The following is a 24,727-nucleotide window of genomic DNA, read 5'->3' as shown; positions in this document are numbered from 1 at the left end:
AGTGAACATAGGTTGTGATTTATTAATCTAGTCAGATGTAGCTCCATAAAACATACCTCTCGTATTACTTGCTGCAATTCTCTGCTTTCTTCAGGACTCCAGCGTGTTCCTCCCTCAGACACAGGTGTCACAGTTTCCAACTCTGACCTCTCTGCTGAATCCAAGTTTCCAGGTTCTTCTGTTGTAGCATTCTGATTGGCTCTTACTGGAGGACTTGGTGTTAGAGCTACAGAAGCACGGTATACAGCTTTGCTGGGAGAGGTTTGTGCTTTAGACTTATCAACAACGTCATAAGTGTTTAGAGGACCTTTCCTGTTCCTATATCGTGGACTGGAGCACACTGAAGATGAATCAGAGGCTGCTTGAGATAAGACAGAATCACATTGGTCGGCGCCGGGTTCCAATCTAATGTCTTCGAGGCCCAACTCTGACTTCAAGTGTGACTGTTCTCGAATCAACTCAGACACCTATGAAGAAGAAAAATAAATATCTGTCCAAGAATATTTTTAAGGAATAATCCTGACCTAAGAAAACAAAATACTGTTGTAAAATCAGTAGCTTCTCAGTGTCCTTTATGATGATAACACTTTGAGCAAGGAAAAATGTCTCAAATGGGTCATAACCCAATTTTTTGTAAAATATAAAAGATGATGTTATGCCGAGTAAATAGATAGCAAACATGTCACACTTTGTCACTGTTGTGCGGGTGTGCACATTTTTAAACAATGTAAAAGTTTACTATTCATAGACTACACTTTAAAAGCATTTACAGGTTATCACTATAAATTTACAGAGGAGGTCTAGTGCTAGAATTACTGCCTATGTGATACCTCACATGTGTGGAACAATCGCTGTTTGCATGTGGGACCACGCATGTGTTTGCCTTTACATATGAGCACGGGGGGGGGGGGGGGGGGGGGCGAGGGCACTTTAATTTTTTTTTAATAAATTTTTTACACTGTCACCCTAAATTTATTTAATCACTTTTATTAGATTTTATTGGAATGTAAACATCCCTTGTGACAGAAATAGGCACGTGACAGGTAATCTTTTATACAGGCATCTGGGGTCAATAAATCCTTCCTCTGGACTTAAAAGCAGTCAAATGATTTTATTATTTTTTTTAAATGGTGTTGTTTACTTACTAGTAAACTGGAACTGATGTCAGGTCACCCCTTCTGGGATGAGCAGGAAGGTGTGTCGGCTGACTGCATGGGTCTCCTGGTAGAACAGGAGATCCCCAGAGAGGAGACGTCCCTTCCTGCTGCTTGTACAAGTAATCATGCAGCTGAGATTGCTTGTACAAGAGAGAGGACTGCTGGCTCTAAACAAATAGTACAGAGGTGATGTCTACAACGGTAGGCATCACTCTGGTATAACCGGCAAAAGTCCAGCGAAGTACAGGTACGTTGCTGGTCCAGAAGTGGTTAAAAAGAACTTTATGTATACAGAAACAGGTTTTCTTTTTTAACCGTATTTATACCCAAAAATGATATGCTTCATTGCCCTGCAGGCTGAAGGCTTATTTTAGCTGCAAAGTTTTGTAATTCCTATGCCATAGGTGAAATGGTGACCCCATACAATTATGAAACATTCAGGACTGGTTCCTGACCTTTAGTGGGATCTCAGTGACAGCTCGGTCTGACAGGTGGCAGCAGCTGCTGTATTGGCTGCTACCAGACAAATGGAAGCTGCAGATTAACGTACCCTCATTGTGGGTCATCATACAAGGGACTAAAGGTGGGAAGGGTTACACAAATAAAATAGGCTTAAATCACTAAAATGAACAGATCTTTTAACTCTATTCATTAATTCTACCTAAAATTATTTCTAAAACATTCAATTTACAAACAAAAATAAGGCTTAGCTTTTTTTTTTTTAAATTTTCTAAGCACAGCAGGCATTTACCGATTAAAAAGGTAATAGGTAATCAGTAATACCTACTAAAAAGACATCATAAATCCCTATTTTATCAGCACTCTTACATCTGCTCTCATTAGTCATTACACTAAAAGTGCCAACCTCAAATTAGTATTACACTAAAGCATGAAAACCTTGGTAAAGATCTTTGGAAGTTGATCAACTGCTGTTCAAAGGATAAGTTAGGTTTTTTTCCTCAATCAAGTGCAGATCATGCTGTCAGAATACAATGCTCCAGCAGATGGGATTCTTCCATTGAACCCGTTTGCGTGAATGGAGGAACCGGTTAATATTCTTTCATTCAGCCGAAGGGCTGAAGGAAAAAACATAAATACCGTCTACAGCCAGCTTAACACCAAGAGACACAGATTGATGCGGCAGCTTTTACGAACCTAATCAAGTAAACTAGTTCTTGAGGACTGGATACGTTATCAAATATTTTGTGTTACCACAACCTTGCTCCTTTTTACGAAAAAGTGTTAATTAGCCAACTGCCCAGATTTATGGAATGAAAATTAGACATTTGCTGGTGTTGTAAAGCAGTCCAAAGAATATGCAATTTTCTTTCCATCTACCACGGGTGGAAGGAAAAAAAATAGCTCGAGTCCCCCATCTACAAGTGATGGATGAATCCCTCCCACAGCACTATTGTATTCTGCCAACGGGGATCCTTCCCTGCTGGCAGAACACAATGGTCACTGCTGGCGACTATAGCAGTGATTGCATGAAAAAGTATCCAATAGGCTGGTTGTACTGAAGTTGATTGATGGATCGACTTCAGTACAACCAGCTTGCCCACAAATAGATCGAATCTCGGCCAGTCCCTGCTGAACCAGTCAAGATTCGATACATCTATGACCAAGGCCAATTTATGTGCCACAAAAGCTGGTCATTACTTTTGTCTATGTAAACAAGGGAAGGCTGGTATCTACAGACAAAGGACAGTGTGCTCCCACTGTTTAAATATAATAGGTAAATGTAATGGCAGAAACCTTTCTATAAGAATTCTCTTAGCCTATAGTCTTTTACTTAGGATATAATTTGGAACGCTGCCCATTGTTTATACAATTTTCCTTTAGATTTATGAAAACCATATAATGAGAGGTCAAATATAAACACGTTCAATTTGTATGCAATCAGGATGGCCCCTGCACTACATAGTTGAAGGTAAATCTATAGGAAACGGAATAAGAAAATTGTATAATATTTGGCCAGCATAACAGACTACACCCTAGCATTTGTACATCCAATTATTCAACACCATCCCTGTAAGAGACAGAGAGACAAGATAGATAGATTGCACGCACATTAATTACACAAATATATTTATATGTAGGATTATTTACCTGCGAATGAAGATTTCAAACAACCCTCCTATTGTGAAAGCTAAAATACCACATCTGTGCCAAACTAACTGGAGTGTGTGTGAAAATGCCTTTAGCAAATGTATAAAATATTTTTGATTGATAAAAAACAAAAAGAAAAAAAAAAAACCTGCATGCATTATGCTTTTTTGAGCTTAGACTCTAAAACAAATTAATATACATAGTGTGAAACTTACTGGTTCTATGACATTCAAGGGAGAGGTGAACAACAGACTGTCAGTACTTCCTCTTCCTCCATACATACCCTAAACAGAAGGCCAAAAAAAACCAATAAGCTCACAATACATAATCCTGAATCACATTACATTACCCATCCTAACTAGTCAGACAGAAGCTTTAAAACAAAGACTTACCATAGCCACCTGATGCTGGAAAGGTGAGGAGATGTGGTAATTGCGGAGTTGCTCCTCAAGAGTCATCAATCGCTCATCCAGCTGAAGTTCCAACTCTTGCAGCTCCATTCGCACAGAGTTCCTCAGTCCCTGCAGCTGATCAGCCTCATACCTGAAACAGAAAACTGCACCTAAAAATTGGGTTTTGTATCCTGAAACACCATCAAAGTCTGTCGCATGACAGTTTAATTCCAGTCATTACATTCAGGGGCCTCCACACAGCTGAACAAAGAAGGATCTTGGAAACATTCTTTGTGATGTACATGCCTTGTTTCTGACAAGGCTATTATACACATTAACAAACAACTTTGGAAGACAGAAAACAATATTAAATGTTACAATATTATGTTCGTAGCAATAAATATATAGCACCTTCAATACTGCCAATAAACTGGATTCAAATACTGTAAAATTGTATGTCAGTTTCAAACTGAGTATATATTCAATAGCAGGTAAACATCATCAAGGCAAATGTAACCAAATATTTAAAAGGTAATGTTCGGATAAAGCTCTGCAGGCAGAATCTAGCCAAAGTTGGAAATGTACTATCTATCTAACCATCCATTGATAATATTTCAATCTTACTTGAACAATTTGTTCTGTTTTACATAACAGAGATTTACATGGAACAACAATGCTGCAAAAGATGTAAACCACCAGAGTTGGGAAATATAGTATATATTTGCTTTGATTTTATTATCCAGATATCAGTCAAAAGGTTGCCGAGTGCTTCAAAAGTGAATATGAAAATATTGCTTCAAAAGTCATTGCAGACATAGACCGCTGAAGTAGGAAATAAAGGAGACATACACACATTCTCAAGAAAAGAATGCATAGCAAAACTCAAAAACACAAGGTATTCGTCTAACCCAAAAATTTGCTTCTGTTAATAAATGGTACTTGATATCCTTGCAAACATTGTGTGGTCTCATAATGGCTTGTTACCATTATCTAAAGCAATAGTAACATTTTCTCAAAATTGCATTATGTAAATACAGAAACTGTTCTACGAGATATAACTGGAAGCTTGGCACAAAGCATTTCTTGAACAGAAATTAAAGCCACAATTAAAATGAGGATAAGATTTTAGTTTAAAAAAAAAAAAAAGTCAATGGGGGTGGTGTTTCTCTCTGAAGAGTGAGGGCATTTGACAGTCAGGGAGAAGGCAATACTGTAATCCTTTAAATTCTGCACTTCAGCACCACAGTGGTGTAAACCAGGGCTTATGTGATATTTAAAGGCCACAGCCACAGGCTTCCACAGCCCTCAGTGTCTCCTGCTGAACCAGCATGTGAGAGGAGTGGTGCTGCAGCCGGAACAGGGCTGAAGTAGTGAGAGGAGGTACTGTGTTTAGGAGTTTGGGGGGGGGGGGGGGGGGGAGAGGGAGGGCAGTTAATGGGTCATTTATTGTTTTTACCTTAGTGCAAAGAATGCATTAAGGTAAAACAGTTTGACTTTAGAATCACTTCATTCTGAAGGATAACAAACACATTAATGACAAATATTAAGCAACCAAGTCATGAATTTCAAAACTGCTAAAAAGAATACCATGCAAAGGGAGACTGTAAATGCTTGCTGCTCAGTTTTAAGAGAAATGGCCCATGAAAGTCTGCTTGGAAAGCAATACTTTTGCTAGTGTTGCTCTTGTGTTCTTTGCAGCATTCACTGGTTCTTCCTGCCAATCACCATTTCACTGCCGTCTCCTACAGTGTAGCTCAGCAGGAAGAACCAGTGAGAGCTGCAGAGGACAAAGCAGAGCAACTCTCCTGGAAGTGTTGGTTTCCTAGCAGACATTGAGGGTCCAGCATTTAGCAGTGTGGGTATTTACAGTTTCCTTTTTGCATGTCATTTTTGGCAATTTTTAAATTCAGGACAATTTCACTTTAAAGCTGACCTTGTATCTGATTAAGGTCTACTTATGATGTCCTTGTTGAATAAAAATACATGGCCTTCCCCAGCACATACTAAAGAGAGGATCATGAAACTAAGCTGACATACAAGCAATCCTTCCCGCAGAACAGTGGCATTGCCAACAGTTTGTGCTATCCAGGTGACTGAAAGCAGTTCTGCTGGTACAAAAGGAAACCCATACACTAAACAGAGAGGCACCTAATAAAGTGATATTAAACCCAAAAGCAAAAATATAATGTATTGCAGCTTCACAATCATTAGATGTAGTGGCTGCATTAGTTTTCTTTTTAGGCTTTTCCGACCTAATGAACTGGCCAGTAACACACCTCCTGTACTAGGCGTGCCCCACTCTGGATGATGGAACACAGGCACCACCTTTGTCAGTCTGGGGGGAGAAGAGTGTTAGATGTACTAGCAGATATACTAAAACTGAAGCTGAGCTTCAGCCAACACTTTATACTCAGTTACAGCAGCAGTATTTTTTCCTTTTGAGATCAAGGTTTTACATAAATAAGTAAAAGCTGATCATTGGAAGCACCACTGTCAATGGTAAATGGTTTTGTCTCATCCCTATAACTGCTACATATGCAAGACAGCGTGTTCTGTTGAAAAACAGACTTACTGGCTGGATTACCAAGTAGAAATAAGGGAAAGAAAGTCTAAAAAATAAAATGAAGAATTGGCAAGCTGCTGCAGCCACCACACCGAAGAATTGGTAAGCTGCAATATAATGAATGCCTGCTTTTGGATTTAACACCACTTTAAGTAAAAAATGCTTTGACAGCCTCTTAGTCCTATCTTTGCTTTTATGGCTGGAATTCAGATATAGCAGGTAAAAGTATCAATGTCTGCAAACATCAAACACTGTGCAACTTATCAATGAACTTACAATATTTTCCTGAGATTCAAACATTTAGAAATATATGACATGTGGCAAAGCAACAACTATGTAATAGTAAAATCAAAGTTTTAGACTCTCCAAAGGCAAATTCTAAAAGGTGCAACTTAATTTCTGACCACTAGAGGGAAGCATTCACAAAAGAATGTTACATAAAGAGCTAAACAAAAAAAAAAAAAAAAAAAGACAACCATAAGGTCAAACCTGAAAAAATTTATTGCACATGACCGTTATTGGGGGGCCATGACTGGCTGCTTTTTTGCACTGGATCATTATTATAGGCAACAAAGTTTTTCATGTTTGGACAGCTATCATTTACTACTGGACTATCTAGTTCATATGTTGGACCACTGTGGTTAAAATTACTTAGCCTTTGATGACGGAATAAAACTTGCAGAACGCTTAGGAATCCAGTTGTATTAAATACTTTATGTATGAGAAGTTACTTATGCCAGTTGTGTCTCCGAACAATTTCTTCCTTATTTTAGACAAAGCTTTTACAAAAGAAGCAGTGTCAGAAAGGTTAACACAATGTTGCAATGTTTGTGTCATGCATAGTTTCTATTTCCAACATTTAACAGGTTCCCCTTAAACATCCCAAGTTACAGTACGAAGATAAGCTTACCTTTCATCTTCAGACAAATGCTGATAAACCATAGTCTGCTGCCGTAACATATTCAGCTCTAAGTCCATCATTTGTGTTCGGAAGAGATTCAAACTTCTTCTCATTATCTGAAGTTCCTGGAAAGTATTCTAAAAGAACAAAAAAGACATATAAATAGGTGTCTTTAACCAGCACTTAGAGATAGACAACCACTTCGCACACATACTGTACAGAACTTACTTCATAAAGGGACAACATGGATGACCTTGAGGTGTTATACATGCCAGAAGAAGCCATGTCATTCCCCCGCATTACTGGATGCTATGAAAGAAAGACACCCAATGCATATTAGATGTAAATTTGTTTATGGGATCTCATAGGGAAAAAAGAGACTAGGTTAAAAAAAAGTGCATATTTCCAAAGACAATCCAAAAACATAACACTCATAACCACGGGCAAGCCTTGAAGTAAAACCTAGGGCAGGTTAAAGTAATTACACGTTTTAAAAACAGTAAATGAGCTTCAACATAAGCCCTCACTGACCTCTGTGGCTGCAGATTTTGTGGAGCAATTTATCTTCAAATATTACAACAGAAGCACTGAAAAAATTAAGCATCCATTCACACTACTGTAGCAGCATGTCAGGTGTCAAACAAATGGACATTGTTTTTCATATTTACGGTAGCCTATTCATTTTAACTGGTTGCCCTACTCAAAACACATTTAGCAAAGATGCTCGTGCACCTTTTTGAGTTTCCATGGTTTTTCTATGTGAGCAAAACTGTGCTTCTTGGTGCATTTGTGATGGCATTAACAATGAATGGCGCTACAAGTGCTAAGTGGTTTTTTTCGGGTGTTGTTTTCAAGCGCAATATTTTTATTTATTTCAGATTGCTACACTAGAGTGAATTCGGGTTTAAGTTATCCTCACAGCAGTTCAATTCAGTCTGCTTCCCCCTTGAAGTGTTCCTGTTCTGTGTTTACATTAGAAGGCTGCCAAAAGGGGGCTTGTGGGGGCGGGGTGAGATTGGCTGCTGGAAAAATGACTAACAACTCCGTTGATTCTGATGTGAGGATTAATCGCTCAACAGTGCCAGTAACTACAGAGGTAATTAATGGGTTATTTTAAAGTTCATTTACTTCATTTTAATAATATGTAAATATTTAAGAATGCATAGTCTGGAAACACATTTTACATATAAGGAAAACATCAAATCTGTATCCTGACACAATGCCTGTTTGTAAATAAAAACAGCTTCCTTAGCGGAGCAAAATCCCTGCAACATTCATCTAAACTGGGATGACTGTGCCCATCACACAGGTGTGGAGGAGCGCAATCTGCATCCAATATATTTTTAAATGATAAAAACATAATGGGGGAGATTTACTAATACTGGAGCACACAGAATCTGGTGCAGTTGATCATAGAAACCAATCAGCTTCCATCTTCAGCTTGTTCAATTAAAGTGGAAGAAAAGTCGCAATGTTGATTTTTACCTATAGGTAAAGTACAGTAAATATTTCCTAAATGTGCACCATTAAGGAGATATTAACTTTAGCAGCAGCCAGTGACGTCAACGACGCATGCGCACTGGGCTGTGAATGGACTGTGGCATCCATTCAAAACTCTGTGCTGCAGCCGAAATTCCTGTGTGCCCGGAATGAAGACCAGGTAAAGATGGAAGCGCTAGGACCCATGACAGCATGTTGTCGGAGGACTTTGTTTTTCAGGTACGTCTGTCATAATGTGCTAGTATGGGATGAATACTAGCACATTATGATTTAAACTGCCCGGGACCAATTTTTTTTTTTTTTTTTTGGGTGAGGTTTACTGCGACTTTAAGCTTTGACAATAAAACCCAAAAATCTGACTGGTTACTGTGCACAGCTGTACCAGATTCTGTGTGCACCAGTGTTCGTAAATCTCCCCATTTTGTTTTTACTCAAAAATGGTCACCTGACTTTTGATCTGGTAATGTACTTTCAGAAATACTCCTACAGACTGATAGTTTGTAATGTTAGAAAGAAAAACATGTATATTTTGGTGGACTGAAGAGGCTCCGATGGGAAGTACTAAATATGGCATGCTTGTGTGCTTCTACATGTGTGGTCTCAAAGACCATAAAATTGGCAGCAGAGTGTGTAATCTGTATGGATGTTGGAAGGAATGGATACTACAAATGAGAGAGCTAAAACATTCTCATAACAATGCTCTAGACAAAAAAACTAAAAGATTTCCATCAATTGTGTGTTCCGTCATAGTGGAATAAAATGCACTTTAATTAAGCCTTGCATGTTCTGTAATCTCTTAATGTTACTATAACTACACTTTTAAAAACTGGAAGAACCAGTTTGAAATGACGAGAAAATATTATGTTTAGTTTCCATGCTAATTAACACACATCATGCAGTTTGGCTCACTTGTCCTAGGCATTTGTCACTTCCTCTTTACAACTGAAAAAAAATAAATAATAGGTTTCCCATGTGCTTTACTTTATTTGGACAACTATTTTAAAATGATCACGCTTTAATGTTTATTTGTTGTCTTCATAAAATGACGAAATTTAACATAATTGAACTATAATGCAGTTGTCTACTGTAGGTGCACATATGAAAGGAGAGAAACTTCTAAAGATGCAATACTCTCTTCTTTGGGTGAAAGTTGTACCTAATGTAGAGAAATTGCATATCTTGAAAGAGTGCCCTTAAAAACGACAGTTAAACTTGCAAAAAAAAAAACAAAAAATTAATAAAAGCATCACATACAATACTCAGCTGTTCCATTACAAGTACTTGAGTCCTGAATATATAAGTGTAATTTAGATCTGCCACAGTGCACTCAAAGCCAAGATTTTTTCCAGGTAATTATTTATCTTATAATGTAATAATGATTTTTTTCATGAGAATTCAGTTTGTGATAAATGGGGCTTACATTTAGGAAGTTCTGTTTAAGGATTGGCTAAGTATATGGTTTTTTTCTTTGTTACATTTAGTGATAGATTTAGGGGTTTAGGTGAACCTGTGCTTTACCAGCACCCACCCCCTCCCCCCCTTCACCACAGGCACAGCACATATACTTTTCCTTCTATGCTTGCAATTGGAGCTTACACTGGGCTACAATCTATAGCAGCCAGGAGTTGGTTTACATTTTCACTCCTGGCTATGTAGTAGAAGTGATTAGAGCTGCTTGATCACTAATACTTGTGCGTTAAGATGCAATTTGTCCCCGGTTTAGCTGTCCCTCCTGGGTACCTGGAACCTCCATAGTGGCTGTGAAAATGGAGAGTGGTGAGAGCACAGTCTGCTCAATCAGCAGAAACAGTGCAAATGTGAACTGAAAACACGAACAGGAAAGTGAGCGCTAAAATATCCAGCTGCTGTAACACTGAAAAGGTACCAAATAAACCTTCCAAGACAATAGTATATAACAGGTGCAGTGCTAAAACCTGAATGTCAAATTAATGCACTTTATTAATTTTTTGACATTCAGGTTTTATCGCTGCACCTATTATATACTACAGTGCAAATGTGACAGAGAGCTGATACAACCCTGATGTCTCCCTAAAGAAAACCTGTTGCCTACACTATGCTATCACATAGTTTATCAGACCCATTGGGAAAGTTGAGCTTATAAAATAACAAAACAATTTAATAAAATAATAATAAATGCTTTTTGTTATGGGTTTTCTCACTGGGGAGACTAAGAGGTGACAAGAGGAATATCTGTTGTTACTTGCACAGGACAGGTGTCCCCAAGTGAAAGATTCTAGTGACAACTCACAATTTTGGATTTCGAGGCTTCCTTGTGGAAGTGTGAACTTCCTCAGTGGAGACACAGGCAGCAATAAAAACTTAGGTGTCTTAACACCCCAACACTGAAACCAGAACTAGAAACTTTAAATTCATTTTAAGGAATGAGGTTTTTATTTGGCTGTTATACAAATTGTTAAGAACTACTAACCACGCTCAATTACCTGTGAAAGATTTTGCAGTGAACTCCTGATGTCATGAAGGACCCGGCGTAGCTGCATTTCAGTAGTGGACGGTGGTGAGCTTAAAGGCAAAGCACACCCAGAACAGGATCTCTGAAGTGATCCATATGCAAACCTCTGATTAAGTGGACAGGAAAACTGGGACATTACTGAACCACATGTGGCACCAGAAAAGTTAGGAACGCTATGGGTACTCCATGTTCTTGAATGTTCACATAGCGGTCGCTCATGCCAGTCAGATTGCAGGGAGTGGAGGGAACAGGAAGAATGAGACCTGTGTGATGGGACATGTATTGTGCAGGATTGTGATCTGTTAAGTTGATCTTCTGACACTTGCCCCTGGTTACTTTTCTGGGCCTCCTTGGTATCCAATACTGGGGACCTGTATGCTGTAGATTTAGGGGAGGTTTCTACTTCATCTATTTGTTCCAAGGATTCATCTTCTTCTGGGGTATACTTGTAGGAAAATGATGGGGGGCTACACATAGTTGCCTTGCCAGAATTTAAGACAATATTCACTTTGGAAACCACTTTTACAGGACTTAAAATTGCAGAAGGCAAAGACTGAGTCCTCCTCAGTGGGTATCCAGAGCTCGATACCATGTGCCTCGGCCTCAGCAAATCCTTTGAAGAGACCCGGCTACGCCCAGGTCTTGTCCCTATTGTTTCAGAAGAACCAAACAGTTTCTTTTGAGCCCTTTGTAGCGCAGTATTAACACGATCCACAGGGCTTGCATCAGTTCTACTAAAACCACGATAGCAGTCATGGTCAGAAAAACGGTCCAAGGTTTCCGATATATGGTGAGTGGTGTAGGAAATATCATCATATTCACTGTGTGTTTCCAACTCACTATCTGCTGTACAGTCCTGCTGTAAATCATAAACTTTCTCACTTATCTCCTGAGCATTATCCACAACAGAGCTGAGGTCCCTGCTAGTCTTGCACACCTCATTTTGACTGCATCCTGGTGTATTGGCCATTAAGAGTTGCTTGCTTATTTCATTTTCCTCAAAAAATGATTTTCGGTCAACGGGAGTTAAGAACTCATCATCTTCTAAGTCAATGGATTCCCTCTGATCAATTGCAAGTGGGGTTCTTAGGTCCTCTCCTACAGAGGTTACTGTTGTTTCACTATCACAGCTGTCAGCACTACTTCCCATTGCTTGCAAAGAGTCTTGAACCTGATAAACCAAAAATAGAAGATTAAAGATGCATTAGCTAATACACATACACAGTAATCTATATAGTAAACTATTCTAAAATGAATTGTCACAAAAACAATACTCCTTGACCTTTTCTATCCTCAAAGAGATGGTCTTTGAACATCTAATTTGATCATCACTAGGGTTAATTGATTATTTTGTATTTTAAAAACCGCTGTATGTCTGTGGGTGACTATATGACTGCTTTAGGATGATTAAACTATTTTAGAGCAGGAATTGATAAACAGGTTTCACTGCTTAATGTGAATGTGCAATAGGTCATTGTTATGTAAATAAATGAAGAATGAAAAGGCATTCAGAAAAATAAATTAAGCAAAATTAATATTTGTGCTTGCCTTATTTAAGTGGGAGAATTTAACTTATGTATGCCCTTGTCATTCAAGAATTTAATGACACAAAACAATCATACAAGCATCCTTACAGAGTCCTACACAAAGGGGGTAGAGCTTCATACAAAGATAGGAATTAACTAGTACAGGAGGTATGGCTTACTAACAATATTCTAAAATGTTTATGTTCGTGTTACTAAACCCCAGACCCGGCATTCACTATATCTGGTCTCCCACAGTACACACAACATGGAAATGCAATTATTTTAGTAAGTATAAACTGCTAAATGCCTTCTCATCAGCAGTATATAGCAGACATGATTTCTATCAGCATATGACTGAGCACTGGTTAAAAGGAGAAGTTCACCTTTCGTAACATGATACACCCATATTCAGGGTGTAACATAACATGTTACGAACAGACTGGCCCCCGCTTCTGGTGACTGCTAGCGGGAAATCTTTTCCTCCCGGCTAGCTGTCACAATTTTAAAAAAAGTGGCCGTGCGGGTTTACGCCCACTTCACTGATTTACAGTGTTCTGTGAATGAATGAACTACAAGTCCTGACAGCCTTTGCGGCTGTCGGCTTGCATTTTCCAATGAATTACCATGGCGCTGTGGTAATTAATTGATTCTTCCTGTCAGTATGTCTGCTTGCCCGTACATCCCACTGAATTGCTGGAGCAATGCTTTAGAGAGGCTCCAAAAACAAAAATAATAAATGCACATTTATTTACCTGCCAAAAAAGTTATTATGTTCATTATTTTTTGTCAAATGTGAACTTATCCTTTAAAGCTTTTAGGAGGAGTTTTCATTCTCTTCTGGCTGTCCATCCTAGGAGGCTGCATGACCTCTGACCTTTTGTCTGGACAGTGCCAATTGGCCTCGCATGCAAAAAAAAAACAAAAAACCACACCAAACTGAGAATGTGCAGAGTGCCTCCTTGAGCTATCAGCAGATGGATTGGGGACTATGAAGAAGAGGAAGATCAGAGAAGACAGGATCAAACAGCCTTTTTACACAATGCGGAGTATTAACCCCTTAGGTTCCATAGTGAGTATAACAAGCATACTTTCCTGCATATACAGACTGACTTTACTGTTGTGGGTTTAATAACATTTAACATTTCCAACTCACGTCCTATAACATACAGCATTTGCAAAACTACAATTATAATAAAAAAAACACAGTCTCTCATTTGCTGTTCATTACTGAAGCCACTAATGTCTTTTTGGAATGTTATCAGTGAACTTTGGCAGAACTAAAATAAGGTAAGACAGGTAAGTTAAGAAGGTTTTGGCAGAAAGTAATCAATGCTGCTCAACATCTAGCACACACTGCTGGTATATAACCTAGTCTTGCCCCGTGCTTTTCCAGAAAGGATACCTGGACTCTTATTATGCTGGAAGGACCAGAACACATCAGGTTTAAAATAATTTCTTTCAGATGCCTTGGCTCTCTAAAGCGAACGCAAACTCTGAGAATTTTAATCTACACATTACAATAATTTAGTGTCTTTTTTCTGTTTACAGCTGTACCAACTTCTTACCGGTAGAGGATTTGTTAGGAGGCAGTCACCCGATGTGTCCTCCGCAAAGCCACTGCTATCAGAATGCTGACTTGCAGTTCTCAGCAGATTATCTGTAGAGACAAAAAGGAATCATCTAAGACAGGGGTCTCCAAACTTTTCACCGGTGTACTGTCTTTCAAACTTTAGGAGGGACGGATTGCAAAAAGTAGGGGTAGAGAATGTCCCAGGTCCGGCATCAGTGAAAAATAATCATGGCGTACTATTCCTCCCATTAATACCCATCACTGGAATTAATGGGAGGAATAATGCCCCATCATTGGTATAAATAGTGTCCCTTTGTTGGTGTCAGAGACAGGAATAGTACCCCAAGGGCCAGATAAAGGCTAGCAAGGGCCACAGTTTGGAGACCCCTGATCTAAGACATCAGAAGAGCATTATGTTCAGGATAAAAAAAATAAAAATATATTATATATCTATCATTAGCAGTTCCTTGTCCTTAAGAAGCAAACAAAAAACACTGGGGAGAAGGAGGGAACAGGGGCTTGTATTACTACACGCAACACTCAATAATTCACATCTCTTTCTAGCAGGAATCAAAGTGTAGACAAGTCTGGAACTCTTCAATCTTTGGCTTCCCCTTTAATCAATGGCTCAAAACTGAGTAGCCAGTGTCAATGGTACTTGCAACAAGTATTCTCTTCCAGTTTATGAGCTGATTATTGTATTATAGTACAGAAAATCCAATAATCCTTAGCTTGAAACTGGTAACTTGCTATTCACAGTCAGGTTGATGCAGCAGGAAAAAAAAAAAAAAAAAAAAGGAAAGAAAATATCTATGTACAGGGTTTTTCCAGAAGAGAGTCCCAGTGGGGTACAAGACATTCTTCTTTTTTCAATTTTTTTTTATTAGTAAACAAAATAAGCAATCAACACTTCTGGTCAGTTTTTATTTTACTTTTATTTTGTGCCTTTTTTTTTTCTTTTTTTTTTTTTAATAGTTCAAAGATGCATGTCGTAGCTAATTTAACTTCCAACACAGACTGCAAAAGGTTTGGACAAGCCTAAAACTGTTAATCACACTGGGACTTTGAGATGGTGGACTCGCACTGGTTTTTAAGGCCTCTCTTTCTCTAGAAACACTCTCCCACTGTGGACAGGAAGGCAATCTCATGATTTGGTGATGCAAATGCTCCTCCACAAATGTACCAACCAGGAAAAAAAATAAATAAAAAGGGAGGTGTCTGGTGAAGTTGAACCTACTGAACAGGTCAAAAAGGAATATATAAGCCCCACGTACACTGTTTTCTAAAGATCGCTTGATCCTTTTGTGTCTTTTTTTTTTTAAATACATTTTAATCTCTCAAATATTATTATTATACAGGATTTATAGAGCACCAACAGTTTGCTCAGCACTTTACAAAATGAAGGTAGACATTACAGTTACAATACAATTTGGTACAAGAGGAAACAGAGGGCCCTGCTCGTTAGTATAGCTCATAGATTGTAAGCCTTAACAGGAAAATATGGAGGTGCATAGGTCTAGCATTACCTTTAAACCAGGGGCGGACTAACCATTCGAGCACTCAGGCACTGCCCGAGGGCCCGGGGTCAGTAGGGGGCCCCCATAAAATGCCCCTGGTACCTTTTATATGCTTTTTTGGGTGCGTTTTGAGTGTGGGCAAGGACACAGGGGCCCCATGATCCCCAATTGCCCAGGGGCCCCATGAGTTGTCAGTCTGCCCCTGCTTTAAACAGAACACTGCCAAAAGACATAAAACCCCCCCAGTGTTGGAAGTACCATATAATGCATTAACCTCCAAAACCCCAAAGAATGGCTCATTTAGTGCCAAGTTACAGGTGCTCTTTAGTATTTGCCAATTAAAGGATAAGTTTACCTTTAGAACATGCTACACATTACACCTGTATTTAGGGTGGAACATGTAACAAGTTTCTGCTTCTGCCTCCTTTTCCCCCCTCCCCCTTCTTGTGACAACAGGTGAAGGGTTTCTCTCCCCGCACCTGCTATCATAATTTCAAAACAGCGTGACTCTGCAGGACTCTGCCCACATGGTCAACTCATTCATTCACAGAGTTCCGTGAATGAATAAACTACAACTACTGTCGGCCACTGCGGCTTACAGCTTGTTGTTCTCAATGAGCTGCGAGGGCGCTGGTGAGTGCTCTCATAAATCATTGATTCTTCCTGCCATTCAGTAACTGCCTGCTCATATGAGGTATGGGCAGACAGCTGACAGAGTCTGCAAGTTCCTGGCATTGCACCTGCGATCTGTTGATCACAGATGCAATGCCATACAGGCAGCAGTGTAAAAAAAAATAGAAGAATGCTAATTTTTTTTTTACTTACAAAAAAATGTGCATTTATTTATTCATTTTTAATAAAAAGGTGAACTTATCCTTTAACTAGTCACAGTGAAACAAAACCTCTAGGTAGAAGAAATTAAACCTCTTACCTTTGCTCTTTTCCAAGGCCAACTGGCTTATAGGCGGAACTTGGGAAGGCTCCTCCTCTGTGCTCTGCAACTAAAAAGAAAAACTTTTCAGACAGGCTGAGAGGAAACACATTTAGAAACGTATATTTTGGAACACAAACCCTATTGTAGCTATTTTAAGTTATCACAGAGCGTGGCTGGCAAGATAAAAGTATCTGCACTGTGCAGAAAAAGCCTCTTCCTAGTGAGAGAAGGTTGTAGCAAGCTTCAAACTTTGAACAACCCACATACAAAAGACAAAATATTCATTTTTGCCTTAGATCTAACCATTATGATGTAAAAAAAAAAAAAAAAAAAAAAAAAAAAAAAAAAAAGGAGAAAAAGAAAAAAAAAAAAACAAAAAAAAAAAAAACACAAAATAAAACGCAGCTGAACAATAGCTTCCAAAAGCACAAAGGAAGTGCCTTGTGACATGTTTTATACAAAAGTCGTCCTGCTGTAAAAAGCAGTTACTGAAAATATGAATCACGCACCCGTTTCCTGTATAGCAAACTGAGGTCGCACAATGGTTTGGCAGCTATAAGAGACCCGGAGGTAAACAGACATTACAGGCAGTGAAAGCTTTCACTCTGCCCTGTATGGTGTCTAAATAATGAACAGCAAAAACATTCTGATCTAGAAAAACCAACTGGGAAAAAAAAATAAAAAGAGCACTGAAATTGCATGACAGTGCTACATGACATTAACGTATTGATGGTTCGTGACTGTTGACTGTACTTTTCAGGATAAGAATTGACCAATACTTCTGTCTGGTGTGTAAAGCCAACCATGGGAACTCAGTAATGGAAAGTTTTCTGCACTTAAAGATAACTTGTGTTTGGATATATAAGAATGCACACATGGGAGATAAACAACCATGCCATATATCATAACCAAATATAACATTCATTGCACGAAAGACAAATAAGGAAATAAACCTGCTTGACCTCAACAAATACTGACCTAATTATGGAGAAGTGTACCACTGAACACATGCAAACTAAAACATGTAATACCATCAGGGAGCTAATAGATTTATAACCAGTGACATACGGAAGACAGAAGAGTCCATTAATGTTTTGTGTACACTATGAAAACAATTGTTAAAGCTACTACGATTTGTCCCACAACTTTAGCAACAGCTATATTCAAAAACTGTATGGTAATGGCAGACACATTCCAATGTTAACATGCATCTTCAAATTGGCCAAGTATACATGTTTATGCCTATATGGGGAAAGGGGGAGCACTACACATGCCTATATGGACTACACATGCCTATATGGGGAAAGGGGGAGCACTACACACATATCAGTCCAGTTCAAGGGGAAGAAAAAAAAAAAAATACAGCTGTCCGGTAAGTTTTTTCACTGTTAAGAATCAGATAGGGGATGGCTTAAAGTGGTTATAAAGGCTCAAGATTTTTTTTTTACCATCTATGAAGGGTTAGGTGAAGTAGCAGCAAGCAGATAGAAGAATGAAGTGCCAATTTATTTTTATTGTTTCACTGCCTATAACTATAAGTCATTATTAAAACTGAATTTAAACAACATAATATAAAATAATCCCAATAATAGTAAAAATTAAAACGTAACTTGTTGCAATACTCATCTTTAATCTGGAGTTGTCCCCTGCATTACATTTCCACTATATGTCCTCAGTCCTTCACTTCAGTGACTGTCAGGTAAGCTATGTCCTCTCAACTCCTGAATTTAATTTACTACTGCACAGCAGGTGCTCACAAACCATTACATAAGAGCCAATAAGTACAACTTTAGAGTCACTTCCCTGCCACTGCAGATCCGTGATGTTATTGGAGAAGTCAGAATACCCTTGAATAGGTACAGTGGGGATCGAAAGTTTGGGCACCCCAGCTAAAAATTTGTATTAATGTGCATAAAGAAGCCAAGGAAAGATGGAAAAATCTCCAAAAGGCATCAAATTACAGATTAGACATTCTTATAATATAAGAAAAATTCTTATAATCTATGGATAGACCTTAAAAGAGCAGTGCGTGACAGACAGCCCAGAAATCTCAAAGAACTGGAAGACTTTTGTAAGGAAGAATGGGCAAAGATACCTCAAACAAGAATTGAAAGACTCTTGGCTGGCTACAAAAGGCGTTTACAAGCTGTGATACTTGCCAAAGGGGGCAGTACAAGATATTAACTCTGTAGGGTGCCCAAACTTTTGCAGACGCCATTTTTTTGTTTTCTGTTATTTTGAAAGTGTAAATGATGGAAATAAAATCTAACTTTTGTTGACATATTATAAGAATGTCTAATCTGTAATTTGATGCCTTTTGGAGATTTTTCCATCTTTCCTTGGCTTCTTTATGCACATTAATACAAATTTTTAGCTGGGGTGCCCAAACTTTCGATCCCCACTGTACATATGTATGAGTATGGGTGAAGAAAGTTTGTTTTAAAGGATAAGTCCACCTTTTGGAACGTTACATGTTCCACCCTAAATATGGGTGGAACATGTAACATCTTCCAGCTCTAACAGCCGGTTCCCCCGATCCCCCCTCATTGTGACAGCAGGTGAGGGATCATCTCCCTGCACCATCATAATTCAAATGCAGTGCAATTTCCTGTGAGTGACTTGAACTACAACTACCGGTAGCTATTGTGGCTGATGGCTTGTCGTTCTGAATGAACTGCAAGATTGACAATGAGCAGTCTCGTAGTTCATTCACAAGTCCTGCAGCTTGTAAACAAGAGTATGAAGGTTCGGGCTGAAAGCTGCGGGGCTTGTCTGCTGGAGTCGGACATTGCACACCTGATCCACTGATCACAGGTGCAATGCTTTCCAGGCTTCTTAGGGAAAAAAATACATGCACATTTTTTTTGTTTTTTACTAAAAAAAATATGTGCATTATTTTTTCCCAAAAGGTGAACTTATCCTTTAAATAGACTTTAGTCTTAAATAAAACCATTGCCTATAGGAGGCAACAGTAACCAGGTACAGCTTTATTGCATATGGGGTAGGCTATGAATTCCTGGCTGCAATGAGAGACTAACAGCACCCTCAGCCATTACCACACCATGTTCAAAACACACACACTGCTTTTGTGATCTGCTGTGGGTGCCAACACACAAACGGCACCCCAAACAGTGCGTTCGCAGGTAGCAGATCACAAGGTAGCGCTGTATTTGAGATTTGGTGTGGCATGCTTTTCAAAAGTAGCGTATGCACTACTTTTTGTGTGGTCCAGTGCAATGGGATGTAAAATCACACTGCAGGGGAACAAAGGAATTGCACAGGAATACAGACCACGTTTCATTACAATGCTGGTATGAACTGTAATTTCAAAATATCAAAGTTTCAAATAATTCAAGATCTGACTTGGTTTTACAGTCTAGTGTAGAATGTATACGCAGACTGATTACACCACATAGCCACAAGATAGCAGCATTTACCTGATAATACAGCCCTCTCTTTACAGTTAGACGCAGTTTTCCTGCTAAGACCATTTCCTCTAAAACCGGCAGTTGAAAAAATTCAGAAACGATAAACAGATTTTTAAATAGCATGCTACTTGAGAGAGCGTTCAAGAGAGACATACTGAGAGAGCGTGAAAGAGAGACATAATGAGAGAACGTTAAAGAGAGACATAATGAGAGAGCGTTCAAGAGAGGGGGAGAGAGGGGGAGAGAGGGGGGGGAGAGAGAACGAGAGGGGGGAGAGAGGGGGGAGAGAGAACGAGAGGGGGGGAGAGAGGGGGGAGAGAGAGAGGGGGGAGAGAGGGGGGAGAGAGAGAGGGGGGAGAGAGAGAGGGGGGAGAGAGAGAGGGGGGAGAGAGAGAGGGGGGAGAGAGAGGGGGGAGAGAGAGGGGGGGAGAGAGAGGGGGGGGAGAGAGAGGGGGGAGAGGGAGGGGGGGAGAGGGAGATGAGAGGGGGGAGAGAGAGGGGGGGTGGAGAGAGGGGGGTGGAGAGAGGGGGGGGGGGGAGAGGGGAGAGGAGAGAAAGAGAAGGGGAGAGGAGAGATCAGGCTCAGAAGATTATAAAAAGGGGGCTGGGGGGAGCTGCTCATACCGAAGGTTTTTTACTTTAATGCAGAGCATGTCTGAAGGTACCTTCTTACTTTGCAACCACTTTAAGAAGGGGTTTGGGGGAAAAAAAAAGAAAAAGGAAACCTATTTTGAGAATCACAACCACTATTCTAACACTTGTTACTCAGTACTAAGGATGTAAATAATAAAACTGTTGTTACATTTTAGGCCAAGTTCACACCTGAGCGACACTTCACTTTTTTACTACACTTGTCATGTGACAGCATAGGGCAGCACACTCACGTGCCTTGTCATGCAACAAAATGTGGTACAGCTACTCGTATTTTGAGTGCCATTAAGAAATAACTACACTGCAAGCGCAAATCGCATTTTGCAGCGTTTTCAGTGCATTTCAATTCCAGGAAACCTTAGGTGTGAATGCATAACAGCTAAACTGATTTAATTTTTCATTGTACAAACCTCCCAGTTAGACCAAAATGTAAAACACATTTTGTAACAAAAAGCACAACATTTACAGTGCTACATTAAAACTAGTACACACATGCAAGGAGAGAGAGAGAGAGAGAGAGAGAGAGAGAGAGAGAGAGAGAGAGAGAGAGAAAGATAATTTTTTTTAATGTACATATTTAACAAGTTAAAACTATTTGATCATATATAAAAGTATGTGCAGCTCAACCTACTGCAAACCTTTATGCCTTCTATGTACAGTCCTCTAGCCTTCCAAATAATTATGTGCCAACAGAGCACCTTTGTTTATTCCACTGGAGATTTGCATACCAAGACAAGAATCTGAGCTGGAGGGGAAGCGGAAGCCAGGCCAACACAGATCAACAGAACTGAAACCCCAATAATATATGACACCTTGGTATAAAGAATGCCAGCTTATTCGTTTGCGGTCTAAGACTAACCACAAATGTTAGATGGCATGCTGACATGCCATTACTATTCATTCAGTCACCCTCTGGATAGGAAGTTGAATGAGAGCTTAAAGTGTCATTAAACCCAAATATTTTTTAAGCATTTTTTTTTTTATAACATTACCTTATTTACACCTACCAACTCTAGAATGCTCAAATCATACAAATTAATAAATACATTTAGATTTTCTTCCTTCTTTTTTCTAGCAAAGCAAAAGCAGCTGATCTCCTTGCTACTGCGTTGCAACCTTTACTGTGCATGCTTCTCAGGTGTAAAGGGGAAGCCATTCATTTCTTATTTCTTCTATTCCAGCCACTCCAACTATTTGTCACCTTTAGTTTTGGCTCCAGAATGTAGAATCCCCCCCCCCCCCCCATACATATGTCATCAGATTCTTGGTTGTTCCTTCCGGTCTACTTTCAATGTGGCAGAGAGCAAGAATGAAATGTCATACGACTGCAATATAACAGATGGGGGGAAACAAAATAGAAAAAAAATAAAAAAGGTATTTAGGAGGAGTGTTTTTTTCCTAACAATTCCTAACAACTAGAATTGATAACTTTATATACAACTAGTAGGATATATTGTATATAAAGCACTTAGAGTGAGTTTAATATCACTTTGTGGAACGACATCGACTTGCAAGTTCAGTTACGTGGACTTGGCAAATCTGTATCTATTAGAGATATTAGGCAGACAAGTGGTTCAAGCAGAGGTTGCCTGCCCAGAGAGAGGGAACTGTAAACTGAGCAGTTTAGTAAACCTTTCTTACTGTCAGCATCTGAACACTTTTGTCCAGCAGGATTACTATGCATGAAAAGTGTGCTAACAGACCATTTTTTTTTTTGCCCATAGCAACCAATCAGCTTCCAACCATAATTTTTTACTGCAGAGATGAAAACAAAACAAGAAACCTTATGAGAATCAAGTAAGATTACCGGTTAGCACATTTTTAGATATAACCCCACAGACATGATGCCCACAGATTGGGCGACTGTCAGCTCCGTTTTATTGAAGAGAAATTTAATGATGAAAATGATGGCCTTTCTCCATGTGCTACAGGGAAAGTCACATACAGTTCCTCCCTGACGCTAGTCTACAACCAGAGAACACCATCACATCATGCTTTTCATGGGTTTCCTTCTAGAGCAGAGGTCTCCAAAGTTTCTAAACAAAAGAGCCAGTTTAGGGTCCTTCAGACTTAAGGGGGCCAGACTGTGGCCAGTCAGCGTAGAAAATGTCCCACGCAGTAAAAAAAATAAAATAACGTCTGTGGTCTGTAGGATAAGAAATAGCATCCCACTACTGACAGAAACAGTGCCCTTTTGTTTGTATCATTGGAAGGAAAAAGTGCCTCATTGTTGTCGTCAGTTGACAGAATGGTGACCTATTGATGGTGTCACTGGGAGGAATTGTGGTCCATCGTTGGTGTCAATAGGAGGAATAGTGCCCCACTATTAGTGTCAGCAAAAGGAATGGTGTCTCATTGTTGGTGTCAGTGAGAAAAATAGTGCCTCACATCAGTGAGATAAATAGTACCCCAAAGGCTGGATAAAGGCAAGCAAAGGACTCCTTACGGCCTGTGGACCACTGTTCCAGTGGAAAGTGGAAGATTCCTATCAGATTGTGAAGTATGTGGCAGAAGAGGTGTTGCTCCCAAATGAGCCAGAACTCTACATCAAACTTTTGACATGTGGACAATAACACATCTGCTTTTTAGAACATGCTTCAGGAGATTGTCACCTGGTCTGGCAAAAAAACAGACAGTTTTACAAGGTCTATGGGTATCCTCAGGCTGTCCCTGGTAAGGCAGACATCTCAGATGGAATAAGAGGAATTATAGACCTGACTACAGGTGAAGCTCGAAAAATTAGAATATTGTGCAAAAGTTCATTTATTTCAGTAATGCAACTTAAAAGGTGAAACTAATATATGAGATAGACTCATTACATGCAAAGCAAGATAGTTCAAGCCATGATTTGTCATAATTGTGATGATTATGGCTTACAGCTCATGAAAACCCCAAATCCACAATCTCAGAAAATTAGAATATTACATGCAATCAATAAAACAAGGATTGTACATAGAACAATATTGGACCTCTGAAAAGTATAAGCATGCATATGTACTCAGTACTTGGTTTGGGCCCCTTTTGCAGCAATTACTGCCTCAATGTGGCGTGGCATGGAAGCTATCAGCCTGTGGCACTGCTGAGGTGTTTATTGAAGCATCCTGGTCTTCCATGAGGCCTTCAGCTCTTCTGCATTGTTTGGTCTCATGTCTCTCATCTTTCTCTTGGCAATGCCCCATAGATTCTCTATGGGATTCAGGTCAGGCGAGTTTGCTGGCCAATCAAGCACAGTAATTCCACAGTCATTGAACCAGGTTTTGGTGCTTTTGGCAGTGTGGGCAGGTTCCAAGTCCTGCTGGAAAATGAAGTCAGCATCCCCATAAAGCTCGTCTGCGGAAGGAAGCATGAAGTGCTCCAAAATCTCCTGGTAGATGGCTGCGTTGACCCTGGACTTAATAAAGCACAGTGGACCAACACCAGCAGATGACATGGCTCCCCAAATCAACACAGACTGTGGAAACTTCACACTGGACTTCAAGCATCTTGCAGTGTGTGCCTCTCCATTCTTCCTCCATACTCTGGGTCCTTGGTTTCCAAATGAGATGCAAAAGTTGCTCTCATCAGAAAAGAGGACTTTGGACCACTGAGCAACAGACCAGGTCTGTTTTTCTTTAGCCCAGGTAAAACACTTCTGACGTTGTTTGTTGTTCAGGAGCGGCTTGACAAGTGGAATACGACATTTGAAGCCCATGTCCAGGATCCGTCTGTGTGTGGTGGCTCTTGCTGCACTGACTCCAGCCTCAGTCCACTCCTTGTGAAAGTCCCCAACACTTTTGAATGGCCTTTTCCTGACAATCCTCTCCAGGCTGTGGTCATCCCTGCTGTTTGTGCACCTTTTTCTTCCACACTTTTCCCTTCCACATATCTTTCTATTAACCCTTTGAGGACCGTAAGATTTTGGAACACCAAAAGAATCAATTTTTTTGTTTTTAAAGTTCGTACACTTCAGTTACTGTAACTAATCCATTTCATGAAATAATTGCCAAAA

At 39.5% G+C, this 24,727-nt stretch overlaps 1 protein-coding gene across 2 annotated transcripts in view; it reads right to left on the bottom strand.

Annotated features, from left to right (window-relative positions):
- The window catches only part of ITPRID2 (ITPR interacting domain containing 2), a 124,172-nt gene that overhangs the window by 16,467 nt on the left and 82,978 nt on the right, over positions 1–24,727 (bottom strand). For both annotated transcript variants that reach the window (XM_089680835.1, XM_089680836.1), the window contains exons 9-16: positions 16,658–16,727; positions 14,205–14,296; positions 11,085–12,284; positions 7,351–7,431; positions 7,132–7,259; positions 3,659–3,809; positions 3,482–3,550; positions 57–467 (exon numbers count right to left, since the gene is read on the bottom strand). In XM_089680835.1, coding sequence (XP_089536961.1) covers positions 57–467; positions 3,482–3,550; positions 3,659–3,809; positions 7,132–7,259; positions 7,351–7,431; positions 11,085–12,284; positions 14,205–14,296; positions 16,658–16,727 — 2,202 coding nt within the window. The remainder of the gene's footprint in view (positions 1–56; positions 468–3,481; positions 3,551–3,658; positions 3,810–7,131; positions 7,260–7,350; positions 7,432–11,084; positions 12,285–14,204; positions 14,297–16,657; positions 16,728–24,727) is intronic.

This window comes from Staurois parvus, unplaced genomic scaffold (genome assembly GCF_062004578.1).
Source record: "Staurois parvus isolate SC_StPar_1 unplaced genomic scaffold, SC_StPar_1.0 ptg000251l, whole genome shotgun sequence".
In the NCBI taxonomy this organism is placed as follows: Eukaryota; Metazoa; Chordata; class Amphibia; order Anura; family Ranidae; genus Staurois; species Staurois parvus.
Note: the sequence above shows the minus strand (reverse complement) of the source record. Positions and strands in the feature narration are given on the sequence as shown.